At 28.8% G+C, this 19,739-nt stretch overlaps 1 protein-coding gene across 1 annotated transcript in view; it reads right to left on the bottom strand.

The window, feature by feature from the left end:
* The window catches only part of Cip4 (formin-binding protein 1-like Cip4), a 159,767-nt gene extending 141,396 nt beyond the window's left edge, over nt 1–18,371 (bottom strand). Inside the window, exons 1-2 of the mRNA XM_065503121.1 lie at nt 18,180–18,371; nt 16,605–16,844 (exon numbers count right to left, since the gene is read on the bottom strand). Coding sequence (XP_065359193.1) covers nt 16,605–16,628 — 24 coding nt within the window. The 5' untranslated portion in view covers nt 16,629–16,844; nt 18,180–18,371. The remainder of the gene's footprint in view (nt 1–16,604; nt 16,845–18,179) is intronic.
* Between the last annotated feature and the right edge of the window lie 1,368 nt (nt 18,372–19,739).

The raw sequence follows: 19,739 nt of genomic DNA, 5'->3' as shown, positions 1-19,739 counted from the left end.
ATTTATAGACCCCTTTGTAACAAATGTTTGGCTTCTTTTGCCGCAACTTCATATTGCTTGCTATACCATGGACTTTTTGGAAAAATGTTCTGCTTTTGGGTCCTAAACTTTTCTAAAAATATTGACCCGTAAGCTTCAAAGAAGTCTTATGAATGGAAGCATCCTCTTTTGTAAACATTTCTTGATGCAAATTTCGGTAGAGCTCTAAACATTTCTGCAACATTCCCTCGAGCATTAGCAACATACTAAAAATTTGACCCGGAAGCTGCGAAAAATGTTGCAGAACATATGTTTCGACATCCATTATGCAGCAGCTCTATTTTTTTTTTTATAAAATTTGACTTCAACTTCCGTGCTCTGTCTTTTTGGCCTCTAAGTTTTTAGCAGAGTTCCTGTCAGAAAGTTTTTGAGCCTTGTATGTTTTTAAACCTGCATTGACTTTAACTTTTCGTACCAATTAGTCCGATTACTGCGCTAACCGGACTGCTATCGTACCGGATGTGTTGATAGCTCTTTTGAAAATTCTTCTTATTTATTGGCTTTAGAAACATCATGTGGACCATTCCTTCTGCCTGATCCAGATTTTCTATCAACGGATAAGTTCTCCCGATACTGTTTAATAACATTGGAAAAAGTTTGACAGTTTAATAACATTGGAAACATTGTTTGGCCAACTTTTTGTAGGACTAAGTTGGGTTTTGTTGAAAATATTTAATAATTTTAGTACGCACTTTTTTCTTGTCATTCATTTTAATCTGATTAACAATAAATGAACATAATTGACATTAAACATAATCACGGCAATAACATGTGAAATTTTGTTCCTATGAAATATTCATTTCCCTCGAAGGGAAAATTGCTATCGGCAATATCACGATGAACTTTACATTCACAATAGTTGATTTTGTTCGTAACAGCTGTTTATTGTTTACAAAATTACATCTAAAAATTTCACAACAAGGGGAATTTTTTCACGTGAACAAAGTTGATGAACTAAAAAAGGAAAAGGGAAAATATTTCATGTGAAATATTGATTCGCGATAGGGGTGAATAACTGACATACTTTTCAAAGGTAACTTGATCAAAAACAAGTAAGAGAGCTATATTCGGCTGTGCCGAATCTTATATACCCTTCATCAAATTATACTTCAAAATAAAAATTTTAAAAATTTTTAGGTAAACAAAATTTTTTTTTTCCAAATTTGTTTTTTTAAATTTTTTGGAAAAAAAAATTTCGAATTGTTTTTTTTTAAATTTTTTTTTTATGTTTTGAAATTGTTTTTTTTAAATTTTAAAATTTTTTTTTTTTAAATTTAAAAATTTTTTTTTTAAATTTTAAAATTTTTTTTTAATATTTAGCGAAAAAAAAAATCGGTTTAAAAAATATTTTTTCCGAATTTTGACCCATTTTGACCCGGAAGAATTCCGGAGATATTGATGTATGAATCGTGTATGTAAGGGGGCTTCGGAAAGTTAATTTCAACAGACATACAGACGGACATTGCTTAATCGACTCCGCTATCTATAAGGATCCAGAATATATGTATTTACTTTATAGGGTCGAAAAATTTAATTGTGGAAATTACAAATGGAATGACAGACTTATATATACCCTTCTCACGAAGGTGAAGGGTATAAAAAAATTAAATAATACTTGGGTTAAAAGTTTTAAGGAAAAACGTGTGTTAAGGTTTTTTCGATCTCAGTCCTTAAGTTATCTGGTTCTTCGGGAAGTTGATTTCAACGTGACAATTGACTTCCAGCTAGATTACCTGGGATGTTTAAAATAACCAATTGACTTCACTTTTTAATACAAAGAGCACATATGTGTCCCAAAGTAGTTGAACTGCAGGGTAATTGAGCAAAATTTTTGTAAATCCTTAACAATTAACCTACGCTTGCTGTGGAGACTTCCTAAGGAAAAACTTGAATGTCTAGAATAAACTATTTAAGCATGATGTGGCTTATGGGCACACAATACATATGTATACAAACTATTACTCTTGCATACATCCACAACCCAGCTGACCAGAGTAGCAGCAAATTATATCACCATCTAACGATAGGCGAACATTTCTCTTACAAATATTCGAGAATGATTTAAGAAATGTCCATCTCTTGCTAATTTTGTGCCAGCAAAACTTTAGTTCTTTGAAAATTTTCTCAAGATTGAACTTAATGCGAACGTTTCTTTTACAAACATTCAAGAACGACTATCGCTCAATTTGTCAATTTGCTCAAATCTTAATTCTCTTAGGTTCGAGAACGATATCAAAAACTATTCTTTTGCAATATCGATCTAGATTTCTTTACTATTACAAAGATTCGTTATTTAAAAACCCACTTGAACACGGCTATCGATAATGAAATCACCATCAAAGTTTTCTCAATAATTTCTCGGGTAAAACATTCGAAAACGGCTATCGAAAGCGTCAAGAGAATGTGCTCCTAGAGCCCACCTGTCGCTCAGTAAAACGAACCTTCGAGAAATTTTGAAGCATAGATAATTTCTCAAACATTTTTGTTTCGAAATTTTAACGAAAAAAACTTATTATCGACAAATTATCCAGGATTAAATTTTTTGGGAAATTTTCGATGTTTTCTCGAACATTTTTATTTCGAAATTTCTTCATTTTAGTGAATAATCTTTATTTTCGAAACTCAGACCTATCACCTTTCGAAAAACTATCGAGAATTACTGGAGAATTGTGAACATTCGAGTTTTTTTTAATTCTCAACAATTTAAGAATATTTTTTTTTTTGAGGATTATTCCCGAAACTTCGATGGTTTGGTTTGGTGGCATGAATAACACAAACACTAAAGCCACGTGAGTAAGTACACGAAATTGCAATATGGTATTGAGGAAAAAAAAAGTACATAATATAACAAATGAGAAGAAAATCGATGATTGCGATAGGGTGTGGTCCAGACAACGTTGGCTAGAAAATAAAATAGACACTAACAACAAAACACAATATTGGTTTTTCCTGCAACAAAAAAAAAATATATAAAAACCTTATAGCCATATACATATAACAAAGAGGAAAATAAATAAAAGTATAATCTTTAGAAAAAACACGGGTAGAAAGAAAGATAGAAAGAAGGTGGTGGTGATGGCGGTGGCGTTTGAGGGGTGCCTGAGTCTGAGTGGTTGGTTTAAGTTGAAGTAACATTTACTTTACTTTTGTGTGTCTTTGGCCTTGAGCAAAGTGCAGTGCTGCTGATGAAGTTTTTACGGCTTGCAACAATATGAGATTTCAAGCAAAATTCTTCTTTTATTTAATTTTTGTTCTTAATTATAAGAAAAAAGCAGTGGAAGAGGTAATAAGTTTTAGCTTTGGCTTTGAGGGATGAAGTTCTTTTTTTCCATTACATATTTTGTAAATGTATGACCAACTTTAGGCAGGGGGATGGCGAAATAATGAAAACTGACGTTTGCATTAAAGTTCTTTTATCGGGGGGTAAGTGTTTGACAAGTGTGTTGAAATTACAATTTTAACACTTGAAATGAAATAACAAAAAGAGCCAAAGAAATAACTAAGGAAATGGAAACTTCTTTTTTTATAATAAAAGGAGGTAATTATTTTTGATATGTTTTGGAATAAAAACTTTTTCTTGTAGTTTAAATAAACTGTAGGAATAATTTAATAAATTTGCAGATTTTAAAGAAAGACTTTTGATAGATGCCCAAAAAAAAAACAACTTCCAGAAGAAGTAGAATTGTAATTACAATATGGTAGTAGAGAAAATATCACAAATAAAACAATTTTCAATGATATTATGGTATTATAATGGGTGTATGACTTAAAAATGCAGGACATTAAAAAAAAAATATTTTTTGGAAAAAAAAATTTTTCACAAAAAATTTGGTTGTACCTAAAAGATATTAGGAGTGGTATCGAAAAAACCTTAAAGCCTAGTACTCTGTTCATATTTGCGAAAAATTATTGTTTTTTCATGCGAAAAATTTTACATGCTGTTTGACAGCTAGCTGTTGGTTTTAATTTCGTGCGAAAGAAGTGCTGCGTATGTTATTTCGTATGGAAAAATAAGGTTGTCAGATTTATTTCACATGTTTTCCACAATAAAAACAGAGTACTGCTTTTGCGAAATTATTTCGCATATATTTCACTTTTAACTCAATAAGTAGTGTTTTTTTTTTTTTGATGAAGTTACCTTTGAAAAATATGTAAGTTATTGGCCCATAATCATAGTCAAACACTAAAGTCGGTTCTTTTTAAAAACAACTTTAAAATAAAAACCAGCTTTTTATTAATTTGCAACCATAGTCAAAATTAAAGTATGTTTTAAATTGAACCGACTTTAACTGGGTGCCACCGCAAATATAGAAAATGTTTTCATACAATATACAACAAAAACAGACAAGTGGCAACGCTGAACAGCTGACATACAAAATTAAAAACAAATCCAAAAAACGTAAACAATAAAAGTAACCGGGACATATAAAGAAAGTTGTTTGTTGTGGAAAAGTGGAAAAGATAAGATTAATATCATAATTACGATATTTTGGTACTAATTTTATTGATAACTGTTCAATAATTGCAAAATCTCTACCAATATCTTGTAACTTAAACATTTTTTACTTTGTGACGAACTTTTTTACTCGGCGAAGAATAGCTGATGCTGTTAAACGAGTTAAAAACAACTTCAGCTAGTTTTATATTTAGAGTCGACTTCAGCGTCAGAAGTATACTTTAAGAAGTATACTTTGAGTACTCGAACTATTAGGTACGAAAAGTTAAAGCCAAAGCAGGTTTAAAAACATACAAGGCTCAAAAAGTTCTTGACAGGAACTCTGATAAAAATGTAGAGGCCAATGACAGAGCACGGAAATTGAAGTCAAATTATCGCGAATCAATTATTCACATGAAATATGTTCCCTTTTCCCATTTTTCGTTCACAAATTTTGTTCACGTGAAAAAATTCCCCATGTTGGGGAATTTTTAGATGGAATGGAATTTTGTAAACAATAAACAGCTGTTACGAACAAAATCAACTATTGTGAATGAAAAGTTCATGGGAACATAAATTTCACATGTTTTTCATGATACGGGTGAATATACCTGCTACATAATGGATGACGAAACGTATGTTGTGGAAAATTTTCGCAGCTTTCGGGTCAATAGTTTTATGTTGGTGTAGCACGAGGGAATGTTGTAGAAAAGTTTAAGGCCCAAAAGCAGAAAATGTTCCCAAAAAGTTCTTGGTATGGCAAGCAATATGCAGTTGCTGCAAAAGAAGCCAAACATTTGCTACAAAGGGCTCTATAAATACCGAAATTTACATCATGGTTTGTTTACAAAAGATGATCCTTCCATTCATAAGACTTCTTATTGATTCCACTAATTTTTGGCCAGATTTGGCATTCTGTCACTCCGGTAAGCAAGGTCTTGAGTGGTACAACAACAATGTGGTATTTGTACCAAGAGAAGCAAATCCTCCAAATTGCCTGGAGCTAAGGCCAGTGGAGAGATATTAAGCTCATGTTAAAAGAGAAAATAGGTGTCGAAAAGATTTGTTCGAAAGTGACAGAAAGATCTTTAAAAACCTTAATGAAAGGGTTTCCGGAAAAGATTCATAAATTCATTACTATTGCTTAGAACCAGAGATCGAAAATAACTCGTCCATATATCAAAAAACCCAAATTGTGATTCATATTTTTGTGATAAAAATAAATCACTGAAAATAACAGTTATAAAATGATTTTTATTTAAATGGTTTGGTATGACCTTTATTCGTTTTTGTAGTTTTTTAATGGTTTGGTGTGAGATAAACAATTCAATTTGTTCTTGTTCTTAATAACTGTTACTTTCTCTTTTATTTACATACAATATCATATTATTAGTACTTTTTAACAAATTATGGAAATAATATAATAAGTATGAAGTATTGAAGTCAGAGTAATACAAATGAGAATTTTTTTTAAAATTGTTATTAATCTTTTGATAAATTTTATATATTTAAGCGTTGATTTGCATCAAATGCATTTTTGCGATTTATTTTTCATGTTCGCAAATAAAAGTCACAAGCTGACCTTTACGAAAAAAATAAATTATAAATCACTCATCCAGATTATTTGTGTTTGTTTCTTTTCTGTTTCTCTCAACTCCAAACCTAAAATGTTCTCGAATAAATCACTCTCTCAGTGATATATCACAAAAAATAATTTTTAAATGGCTGCGAATGAGAATTTACCATTGAAATGAAAGTGAACCTGTTATTTTCGGTCTCTGATTAGAACTATAAAAATAATATTTTTTGTAAGTTGTAATAATAATTTCAATGAAATGAAAAAAATCTAAACTGTAGGTTTAGTGGTTTCTTTTTTATTAACATTTTTGTAAGATTTTTTTCGATCTCACTCCTTATACATACATATGTATATTACATTTTAAGTCTACGTTTTCAGCATAGAATTTTATAGGGTATATATTTCGAAGATTTTTGCATTTATTGAAATAAAATATTTACACATGAGAACCCAAACAAATTCGCTTAGTTCCAGCTTGTTTACAAATTACTACACAGGTTTCCGTTTCTTTTTTTATTTAAAAACAAAAAAAAACTAATTTCTCAAATTTTATTTATTTTTTTAAATGGCCCATAACAAATAAATAAAAAACTAAAGTTGTTTTTGTTTTTGTAAAAGTAAAATCGCCATTATTATAACAAAAAAAGAGAAGATGAGAGAAGACATAGAAACCGTTATAATTTTATTTTTTTTTTTTTACTTCTAAATTTGATCTTTGTATGTAAATTAATAACAATTTTCTTTGGTATGTTAAATATCCATCATCTTGTTAGTGAAATTTTGTTTATATGTATTTTATTTATAAATCTACACATGCACAAGTTTTTGTAAACAAAATAATTATTTATATTTAATAGAATGAGAGAAATAGCGAGAAAATGAAATAAAAAAAAAATAAAATGGCTAAATGATGATCATGCATCAAACGAGGTTTTGTGATGTATGAGAAATTTTTAGAGACAAAAGCATTTAAGAATTTTGCGCCTGAAACTAATAATTTTGTAGTTATTTTTTGTTTTAATTATAACTGACATACTTTTAATATTTTTTTTATGTTATAAATAGAGAGTGTAGTATGTGTGTTTTGTTAACAATTTAAATTAATGTGTAGAAAATCACAATATTCATAAAATTTTCTAAATATTTCTCTAAAAAACTGTAATAATATTTTAGTTATTTGAAAGTAAATTTTTGGATCAAGGTTAAGATTTACCTTACATTCAAACATTTTCATAAACAATTTACAAATCCCCCAAGATCATTGACACAAACCACAATAATGCTGATGGGTTTGAATTGCCTTACAATATCAATAAAAGAACGCTCGCAGTTGGAAAAGAAAAACATACTCTGTGGAAAACAAATTAATGACACTGTGAAAGAAATTAAACAGTTGAACAATTAGAGAAAATAAATTGTAGACACATGATGATAATAGTGATGTTTGTTGTTTTGGATTCGATGGGTTTATTTACTAAGGCCATAATAGATATTTCTGTGTGCAGGCACGAGTACCTACAATGGTGCACCATGATTTAAAGCTTAAATAAAATGGGAAATAAAAAAAAATAAATATATTTACTAAGCGTCAAACAATTAACACTATAGAATTTATAGGCAGCCCAATGTACAAGGTATCTGGGTTTTTTCTTTATTATTGTCTGTCTGTCTATCTGTCAGTCTGACTGTTAGCTTGTTGTTGCAGTGTCTTATAATTGACATGACAAACGTGTGCTACTACTACTGCTGCTGTTTATTGTATTTTAAATGTATTTTTATTGTGTCTGTCTGTCTGCTCACGCCGGTAACCACAGCCTAAAGAGTGGGTGGTGTAAATAGTTTTCCTTAAAAAAGAAACACTCATATGATAAATTCTTTTTAAGAAAAAAAAGTAAGGCGTTGACAGGCTAAAAGAAGAAGATACCAGAACCAGGAAGAGAGTTTGGAATAAACTTTCAACAAAATAAATAAAACTTCCAAAGAACCCTAAACGATACAAGTAAGAGAGCTATCGGCTGTGCCAAATCTAGTATACCCTGCAGCAAAGTACTTTTAAGATTAAGAATGAAAAAAATTTTTAATTATTGTAAAAAAAAAAATTGTAAATTTTTTTGAATTTCTATCTAATTTTTGAAAAAAAAATTGTTAATTTTTTTAAAATTTTTTTTTTAATATTTTTTTGTACAATTTTTTCCCCGATTTTGACCCACTATCGGTCTGAACTTCTTTTAGGTCTTATATATTCCGAGCAAAAAGAACTGTTCATCTTCGGATAGTCTGTTGTGAAGTGAAGCGTAGTCCAGAAGGAGCGTTCTGCGTCAATCGAAACAAATAGTAGTCTGAAGGGGGGAGTCAAAACTTCATAACTTCAGCGCCGATAACGAAAACTGAAAATGAAAATTGTTGGTGTTCGTCACCGTCTCGTTTCTGAATTGTTTTCGAATTGAATGTAGCTCATTAAATAGAATTTCATAATTTTTGACAAAATCTATTATTTTTTCCTCTTCCAATAAAGAAAATTATTTTTTTTTATTCATTTTGATTTTCTTTAAATTTGAAATAAAAAATAATTAAAATAATTTCGTTCCTACAGCACCGAAAATAACCTACTTGAAGTTGTTTTCGTTCCGGCCCCAAATGACAGGTATTCGTTACTGATCGGTGCCGTTTCGTTTCCAATTTTGGTTGCCGATTTCATTTGCACCGATTTTTCGGTGCAAATGTATGGAATTTCATTTTCGGTGCCGATTACGGTGTATGCGGAAACGTAGCTTAAATAGTTTTTACATTTATTACATAATGTGGCCGAGCGTTGTCATAATGGAATATTAATATTTCATGTCTGGCCGCATATTCTGGGCGTTTTTGGCCAATGCTCGTTTCAAACGAATCAGTTTTTTTCGGTACAGGTTCTACCATGTGTGATGATCTGGTCAGATCAGCAGCTCATAATAGATAGGACCCTTTTGCTCCCACCAAATACAGAGCATTACCTTGTACAATCTCTTACGCTTCGGCTTGTCGTAATGGATCCATTTTTCAACGCAAGTAATGATTCGGTGCAAAACTGTTTTTCTTTATAGCGTTCAAACATAATTTCGGACATACAAAATCATCTTTCAATGTCTCTCAGCTTCAATTCATATGGTATCCAATTTTCCTGCTTTTGGATGAATCCTGCTGCTCGAAAACGTTTTGGAATTGTTGCCTGAGTAGCTCCCAGTGATTTTGCAAGCTCTTGTTGAGTTTGACAACAGTATCCAATTCTTGGTCTTCAAACTTTTTTGGCTGGCCTGGGAGATATTTGTCTTCCATGTCAAAATCACCAAAACCGCACTAAACGTCTCTCGCACATTGAAACCGATGAAACACATTCACCATAATATTCGGTGAATAATCGGTGTGATTCAGCGGCACTTTTTTTCAGACTAAAAAATAAAAGCAAAACTTCCTGCATATGACGCTTTGTTGGCACAAAATTCGACATTTTCGAAGTATGCTAAACTTTGTTGTTTACACTATAATATTTAATAACTAAGTGAGAATACATGACAGATATTTACCCTTCAAAATGACATTTAAATTATTAATCTATTGTAAATTCCATATCATACTCCCAATACTTTATGGGGTCTCAAATGCAAAATGTAGAAATTACCACTCATGGTGGAGAAATGGCATTAAAAGCAAAAATGGGATACAAAAGCATACAAAGACAATTTAGTGGATCATTCAATATGCTGAGTTCTCAATTATTCATGTTTTATTTTAATCGAATAAAAGTTCTATCAAATTATATAAGACAATTCAGAAACAAATTGACACTCGTAAAACCCTAGAACATTTCTAATAACTGACAAATGCTATGTCATCTTATAAGGTTGAAATCTTTAAAATAGAAGGACCTTAGACCTTATTTACATTTTGCAGTACTAAACTTTTCTATTTCCATTGACATCAAAAGTCATGTCATTTAATTTCGTGTAATTCATGTAAAATGTAAACAAAACTATTCGCGCATGTTTAGTAAATTAAAAAAGCAACAACAATAATGATAACATAATGCTAATGTTTATTTTATAGTACACTACTCTCAGATATAAACAATCATGTTGAAATGAACTAAAATAAAAAATAAACATTACCTACCATTACTAATGTCAGTTTTAACTGTCAACAATACTTAGTACACACATTCATACATTCATTCATACAAACATACTTCTTAATTCGTGAGTTTAAGATTATTGAGAGTTGCTCGTTATTTTGTTGTTTTTGTATATTACCATTATTTACGGTAATTCGCTTTTCTTTATAAGTAGAAATAAATTGTTTTTGTTTTTCTCCTCTTCATTATTTTGAGTTTGTTTGTTTGGTATTAACGTGTTATTAACGTCTTTGACTACTTAACGCCATAAAGCAACAAGTAAAAATACTTAAAACAAAAATTATAATTCTTTAACAAACAAAAAAAAACGCATATTAAAGTGAAATTTTTATATTTTCGTTTTTATAAATATTTTTCATAAAGAAAGTTTTCAATACATGAGTATGTTTTTATAGTGGATTTTTATTTAAACGAAAACTACTCCACCTTTCATTTTTAATATTTATTAATTATTAACACTCACACAACGTCATAATTATTGACCCTCTTAACTATATTTTTCATGTATTTAATTTTAATTTTTGCTTATTTATGGAAAAATAAATTGGCTAAAATTTATTTGCCTACAAATAGAACTATAATATTAAAATAAAATTAATTGATTTTAGTGCTAGGAAACATATTAAAAATTATAACTTACTTCAATTGAAGTACAAAAGTAATGTATTTTAAATTACATTTTGCGGTATTTAAAATGCGTATATTCTGAACGAGATTTTTGTTTTTAATAACTTATGTGTCCTTTTGAAGGTTTATATCTGTCATTTATTCTAACTTAGTTATTGAACATTGTAGTGTAAACAACAATTTTTTTATGCGGAATTTAAAATGAGAATGTTTTGAACGCGATTTTTGTTTTTTCTCACTTAGTTGTTGAACATTATAGTGTAAACAAGTATTTTTGCTTCGAAAATGTCGAATTTTGTGCCAACAAAGCGTCATATGCGGGATGTTTTGCTTTACTTCTTTAATTTGAAAAAATGCCGCTGAAGCATACCGACTGCTCACCGAAGCTTATGGTGAATGTGTTTCAATGTATGAGAGCTGATTTGTTCGATTCAGAAGTGGTGATTTTGACACGGAAGGCAAAGATCGACCAGGCCAGCCAACAAAGTTTGAAGACCAAGAATTGGAGGAAATAATTAATGAATATTGTTGTCCAACTCAACAAGAACTAACAAAATCATTGGGAGCTACTCAAGCAGTAATTTCAAAATGCAGCGAAATTGGATACCATACGAGTTGAAGCCGAGAATCCTTGAATGACGATTTTGCATGTCTGAAACAGTTTGAACGCTATAAAAGAAAATCATTTTTGTACCGAATTATTACATGCGATGAAAAATCTATCCAGTAAAATAACTCGAAGCGTAAGAAATCGTATGTGAAGCCCAGCCAACCAGTCGAATCAACACCAAAGCTAAATATCCATGGCGCTAAGGTAATGCTCTGTATTTGGTGGAACCAAACGGCTCCTATCTATTATAAGCTGCTGAATTCTGTACAGACCATCATAGGGAACCTTTATCGAACGCAACTGATTCGTTTGAAGCGAGCTTTAGGCGAAAAATGCCCAGAATATGCGGCCAGTCATGAAACCGTAATATTCCATCATAACCACACTCGGCCACATGTTGCAATACCTGTTATAAACTATTTAGAATGAAGTGATTGGGAAGTTTTGCCTCAACCGGTTTATGGTGCAGACCTTGCCCCGCCCGACTACTATTGTTTCGATTGAAGCAGATCGGTTTCTCTCTCTGGGATACGCATCTCTTTGGAACAGAGTATCCGTTATTGACATGATTTGTCGTCCAATTCTTTTTGAAAGAAAACTGAGCTATATTTGGCTGTGCCAAATTTTATATACCCTTCACCAAATTATAATTTAAAATAAAAATTTTAAATATTTTTGGGTAAACAAAATTTAAAATTTTTTTTTTAATTTATTATCGACTTTTTTTTTGAAATTTCACTATTTGTGAAAAAAAAATTATATAAAAAAAATTTTTTGATGAAAAAAAAAATTCGGGATAAAAAATATTTTTCCCGATTTTGACCAATTGTACTTTGGTCGACTTACTTTGGTCTTATATACGCCGTTGCAAAGTCTTTGAAATATCTATTATTGGATATCCATATTGTCTATATTAATGACTTAGTAATCCAGATATAGATCAAAAATAGGTTAAAATTCGAAGTTGTCTTTATATCTTAGTCATTTGTGGGCCGATTGTGTCGATTTTAAATGGCACCGATCCGGAAGAATTCCCGATATATTGATGTAAGAATCATGTATGTAAGTTATTTGGGGGCTACGAAAAGTTGTTTTCAACATACTAGAGTTGGGCATAATCGTTCTTTTTACTGATTGGTCGTTTTTGTTCAGAACAAATAAATGAACAAGTTCGTTCTTTTTGTGCAGTTGTTCACTTCTATTCTGTGGTTTTTGCAGTGAACAAAACGAACAGGTCTCTTCTGTTTTTGGAAAAAGAATTTGATTTTAATAATAAAGAAAAGAAAATGGAATTATATAAAATTCAAACAACATAAATCCCATTTAAAAGCGTTTTCAAAATATAAGTTTCTTATAATGACAGATGACCAAAAGGAATAAAGTGAATAAAAAGATCAATAATGAACAAGATGATTGAACAACTTCACATTGTTCATTTGACTTAATTGTTCAATTGAACTTGTTCGTTCATGAACAACCCAACTCTACAACATACAGACAGACATGGCTTGTCTCGACTTCTCTATCTATAACGATAACTTGTGGGGTCGCAAATGCAAAATGTAGGAATTATAAACGGAATGACAAACTTATATACATATACCCTTGCCAATCATGGTGAAGAAAGTAAAATTTATTTTACATTTTTCATTTTTTTCTATTTTCTATTAAAACTTTTCAGTTTTGGGGGGTGAAAATTATTTTTTTTTCTCCTCCTGGACCTTTAATTTCATCTAATTTTTTCCGCAAGAAAATATTTTTAAAAAAATTAATTTTCAATCTTTATCTTTTTATACTTTGTTAAAACTCTCTTACTGGCTTTAAACTCGATATATAAATATTTTTTGTAAACAGTTTTTAGTAAAAAAAAGCTAATCTTGCTAATATCCAATTGAGTAGAGAGATATTTTCAAAATAATTAAATAGTTTATTACAAATATACAAGATTTGCTATATTTTTTTTACATTTTATACATAAATATTTTTTCTTTACATTTAATATGAGCACGTTGGTCAATATACTTTAGCATTAAGCTGTTTCTTTTCCTCTTCGAATTCTGAATTGTATAAAAAAAAAATGTTACTTTAACGTATAAAAATGTGTTTAAGCTTATTTAATTTGTATTTTGTTTTTTCCTTAAGATTTTTTTATTTTTTTTTTCAAACCAACTTTGTCGTCGCTGAACTGGTTTTACGAGTTTTATGTAAATTTTTTCCATCTGTATTTCTTAACGTTTGAATATTTTGTATTTTTATTTTTTTCTTATGTTTTCTTACCAAACATTTGTACGTTTGTATGCCGGGCTTAAACCACTCATATGCTGTGAATGATTTATAAATGGAAAAGAATTCTATAGAGTTAAAAGTAAAAAAATATGGTTTTAAGCTCAAAACAAAATAAAGTTTTTTTATGTATTACCAAAAAAGGCAGCTGTTTTTAAGCATATTTCTACAATTTCAATATTATATATTGAATTTTTGTTTTCCTTTTTTTGGGCTTATCATCAAACTGACACCACCCCTACTTAATAGCTAAACATATGTATTATATTAAACAACTATTTCCCAAAACAAAATCATAAGTGAGATTAAAAAAAATATATTTTTTTTAAATTAAAATTCCTTCCTTTAGTTATCTAGTTGGTTTAACTCGTATTATTTAAACTATAGTTTTTGTTGTGTTGGATTTTACTCTCTATCAAATTAAAATCTCTTTGTATATTTTTTGTAGTTTGTTTTTTTTTAAGGGTAGTTTCATGTTTTAGCTCCTTTGTAATCCTCCTCTACTATTTATGTGTGTGTTTCATATTTTTGTTCATTTCTTTTTTGGGTTTTATTTCATTCATTTAACTTTTCTGTTTTTTGTGTTGTCTAGACTTTTTTGATTTGGCCTTTTTTTATTAAATTTTTCTGAAAATTTTCAGCTTTTTTGCTAAAATGTTTGACTTTTGAGGTTAAATGTGATTTTGTTTCGCATTTTGTTGTGCTTTTTTGGCGGCTTGTTGTTTAATTTATTTTCAAAGCTAGTTTTTAAATGTTGATGTATTGTTTATGTTGGTTTTTTTATACCATTTATTTTTATTGCACGTAATTGCATCATGTTTATATTATATTTCTTATGAGTGTTGACTTTTCTTCTAATGTGGTTTGTGATACAATACACTCTAATAAATTTTGTGGCTATAATACAGTCATAATTAGAAAATTTAACTTGACAGCAAAGTTTTAGGCTAATTTTGCTATTTACATGTTAAATTTGCATTTAAATCAAGGTAAATTTGTTACCCCTATTAACAAGAAGCCTGGTTAGACGTTAACTAATAGTTATACTGTCAGTCTAAATTATTTGTGTATGAAAAATGTCAGTATAACTATTAGTTAACATATAACCAGACTTCGTGTTAATGGGGGTTAGAAGTATAAATAAATCGTTAAAATATTTTAGCATAACTCGAGAATACAGTACATATCGTCATCTAAGATGCAAAATAACGTATCATCGAAAAAATTCGAAATTTTCTATCAAAAATAACCAAGTAATAACCAAAATTCAAAACAAAGTATCATCAAGTGCACGATTATCATAAACAAAATCTTAAATCTTAAACAAAATAAAAAATTAATTTTTATTTTTTCATACAAATTTATATTGATGATACGTTATTTTGGTTTTAGAAAACAACAATTCAAAAATAACGTAAAGTTTATAAAATATATTTCCAATGTTATTGTAATTCAGATTTGAAAATTTAGTTTCCATATCTCAAGTAGTTTTCATTTTATATCGGTTTTTGCTTCTCCTATAAACTTATGAAAAATGATGTTACGTTATTTTGCATTTTAGGTGACGATATTTTCATTAGAAGCGCCAGTAGCCTTGGGATATCATTCTATACAAAATTGTGTATCGGGGCACTGTAATGTACATGGATATGAGATCGCGAAACATACAAAGCAAGGTTCTGAGAGCTACTGAAACAACAATTTCAAAACATTAGCGATCCAGGATTTTGAATGCTGCTTCAACGCTATAAAAAAAATCATAAGAGAGATACTGTAAAAACTCAACATTTGGTAGAAAGATCTCGAGAGAAAGATCAATAGTCTAATATTTGGAAATTAGTTATCGAACTGTTAACCGGAGTGAAAATGAGGCTGTTGATGATTGCTATCGCTCCGCAAAAATTAGGTTCTACGCACCGGAATGACCCAAAGCCAAAGGCTGTCAACTCAGTAATCACTGCTGCTACAACAAAACCAAAAACTAACTCGATAGACAATAAGAATATCTAATGATAGACATTTCAAATACCTTTCCAAGTACCACGTATATAATTCTATATAAATTAATACCTAAAATGTGTCAAACGGCGAAAAAATTTCAACAAAAACATTTTTTTCGCCATTAGATTTCACCCAAAAAAATGTTTTCACCAAATAAATTATTTCAACGGTGACGTGAAGTATCTTTTAAAGTATACATTGGTGAGGAGTAAATTAGATTCCGTACAGCCGATTGATTATACATAGCTCTTACAGTGCGAAAAATATTCTTAAAAATTTTTTAAAACTCAAATTACGAAATATAGTTTATGTATTTATTTCATTTATTCAGAATCAAGCCCTAAGGGCCAAATATGATTCAAAAAAGTTTCCATTGTTTTGTCATTCACAGTATATAAAATGAAAAAAATTTTGAAGGCCTCTCCAACAAAGATAAGGTAATTAAGAAACTTGGATCGTGGATCAATTTCCGCAGATAGCCTATCTATATAAAGGTGGTGTATAGACAATACATTAAGCTATAATTTAACGAATATATAATTTATTTATATTAAGGTGAATGGAAAAAAATCGAAGATTGATATCTAACTCGTATACAAGAAAAATATTAATTAAAGGTTTACGGATTTGATAAAACAACGTTAGATTTTTAACTAAATTTTTATAATAAAAGTTGGATAATTAAATAACGTAAGTCTAGTTTGATTTTTTAAGACCATATCTAAAAATTATTATTAAAAAAATTGCATCCAAATAATGAGCGACAAATCATCTAAAATTTCACAATCTTAATACATATTGCAATAACTTGAAACTGACACACTTGTAAATAAAAAACAAGTCCTTGTTAAATAAAACTTACCCATAAATCAATACCCCAACTCATGTTGGAATTTTCAGCTGTTTCCTCCGCCAGTTTTAAGAATTTTTATTATAAATTATATCCAAATAAAAGCTATGAAGCGATGATGAAGCGTTTTTAATCCCCAGTCTTAGATTTATGATGTTTTTTTTATTATTTTTTGCACAATAATCTATTTTATATGTTTGTTCATTAATTTAATCAATTTAAATAGTTGGCAACACACTCTAATATCAAAAACTAGAACAACGAACAAAAAACAACAATTAAAGAAAAATGTATTACAAGAAAAACTATTTGTCAAATGTAATTTATAAACAGCATTAAAAAATCAACTACGAATTAAAACACTATTAAAACTGGTAAAATAAAACTCCCAAGAAACGGCAAACAGAGATAGAAGATATACAAATAACATAAAATGCCAAGAAATGAATCATTAATATTTCAACTTAAAGAAGAAAAAACTCACACAAAAACCCGAATACACAAACAATTGGGCAATAATAAAGATAAAAGAAACAACAAAAGGAAGAAAAAACAATACAGGTAGATGAGAGGATAAACGAGATAATATTGAAACAGGTAAAAAGTAATGGAAAAACCATACAACTCTTTGTCATGTGTACTTTAGGAACTTGAAATTAATTATTACAGACAAAAATTATATGAAAAATAGATTTAGAATTAAAATTGCATTAAAGAAAAACCGGTATAAAAGAATTTTCCTGAGAGAGAATTCTTCAAATATGTGTTTTATGCAGAATTTATAAAGTCTAATGGGAAAATGCACTAAGTTTGAAGGTTTGAAAAGATATTTGAAATGGTTGCAGTTGCTGCGAAGTCTGTCTCTGCTGACGTCAATAGCACATTGAGTGGCGTTGCCAACTTTTAATTATTTATGTATATATGTATGTTATTGTATAGGCGAATTAGTTTTTTATTATAAAATTGCACAATTCACATAAAAACTATATTTTCCATTTTGGTTGCAGATGATTTTTGTTTTATTTTTATCAAATAATAGAAATGTATATAATTTGTTGATATATGTATTTGTTTCGCTACTACTACTTTTTCACCATGCTTAAAATAATTAGCAATATGTAAAATTTGTTTACTATTTGTTACTTTTTATATTTGCTTTTTTATTTATGTATATTAATTTTTGTTGTTGTTTCATTTAGCACATAGTGTTGTTTTTGTCATTGTTGGATTTTTCTTTTAATAACTACGTTTCACTTTTTTGTTATTTTTAATTATTTGCACTAATTTTGTTGTTGTATTGTCAATTCTTTTTCGAATTGAACAATACAATAAATTATTTACTTTTATTTTCTTTACTAAAATGTTTTTTGTTTTGCAAGACACTTTAAATTCTTATTTCTTTCTTTTCATTTGTAGCACAAATTTTTTTCAGTAGGTGCCTTCCCCTCCTATACACTCTTCTAACAAACCGATGAAGCAAAAAAAGTTTAATTTGTGGAATAAAAACAAAAAAATTACTGCAGACAACACCGTTTTCCAGTTCCACTTTTTTATTTTACACAATTTTTCTTTAAAAACTACACTCACACTTTTCGTACCGCTTGTTATATTGCTGTTTAACTATAATTTATTTTCGCAATACTATATTATATTTTAATAAAATCAACACAATTTACTAAATTTGTGTGTGTGGAATTTTTTATAAATCACACAAAATTCGTTTCGCAAAGGGCGTTATTTCCGTAACAAGGTGTTTTTCCTTGTAATTCGCTCAATAAACTAATTTTGTTGTAAATTTTAGCTTTCATAAAGCATGGTTGGTTTATCTTGATACTAGATAATACAACTATGTAAGGGGATATAAAATGGTTGGTAACTCTGTTATAATTTAAGTACATTATTTGTACTATTGCCAACTCTGCTCAAAAATAAATCCCTTCATTCTAAAAAAAATCTTGTTGGTATATCGGTGTTTTATTTGCTATTTATATCTGAAATTTATTTTATTATAAAACATCTCATTATTTAGCACTCATGTTAGTGGTTTTAATAATTTGACATTCTATCAATTTAAAGAACAAATAGTTAGACATGATACAGTTATTGTAGAAGCTAGAATCACTAGGTAGAGTTTTCAATATTTAGCCCTATAACGTCAAATTTTTATTTTTTTCATATTTTCTTTTTTTTGACGTTGTATAATTGATAATTTATTTTCTACTGAGTGTACCTTATATTGTTGTATCATGGATAAAGATAAAAATTTTAATTGAACAAATCAAGAACCCAGTAGCAGTTTTTATTTTAAATTTATTTCTGGTATTCATATTTTCTATATTGACTTTAAATTCCGGCTTCGCTAAAAACACTTTTTCTGTATATCAACATTTTCTGAAGAACGGCCATATAAAATCAAAATGTTAATAAATTGTGCCTTCACAAAAAAAAGTTTCAACATAAATATTATGATTCGAATTCATTGATTTCAATTCATAACATTTATAAATAATTTCTTAAATAGTATGATTTTTTTAATATTTTATGTTTTGAAATAAAATCTAGAGGCTTGAAAAATATAATTTCAATTTCATTTTTATGTTGTTCAAAAATGTTTGAAATTTTTCATGGAAAATTTTTAGTTTTTTTATGATTTTCAGCTACAAAATGATATAAAAAGCGCGAAAATGATTAAATTGATTTAAGAGGATGAAATGCTTTTATATTTTTGAATGTTTTATTATGTTTAATGATAATTTTTAAGTTTCAGATATTCTCCTTTTTATCTTAAAATATTGGCCAATATATGGCTATTATGCAAATATTCTTGCACTAATTCATTATATAATACAATTATAATGCAATTTATTAAAAAAATTAAGTAAAAAAAGCAAAAATTTCCGTCATGTAAAATTTTATAATATTTATGAACATGTTCATATTTTGAATGAAATAAGTTTGGGAAAAAAAGTCAAGTTCGATTAATAATATTTATTGCAAAATTCATTCCAATTATGAATTTCTTTTTTCTGTGTTATTATATTTTAAACAAAAATTAAAATAGACAATATGGATATCAAAAAAACATTTCAAAGACTTTTCCTTTGCTATAGAAATTCGGACGGTAGAAAAATATTTGTTAACCCGACA

The sequence above is a fragment of the Calliphora vicina genome, chromosome 3 (genome assembly GCF_958450345.1).
Source record: "Calliphora vicina chromosome 3, idCalVici1.1, whole genome shotgun sequence".
Lineage (NCBI taxonomy): Eukaryota > Metazoa > Arthropoda > Insecta > Diptera > Calliphoridae > Calliphora > Calliphora vicina.
This window is presented reverse-complemented; position numbering and strand designations above follow the sequence as displayed.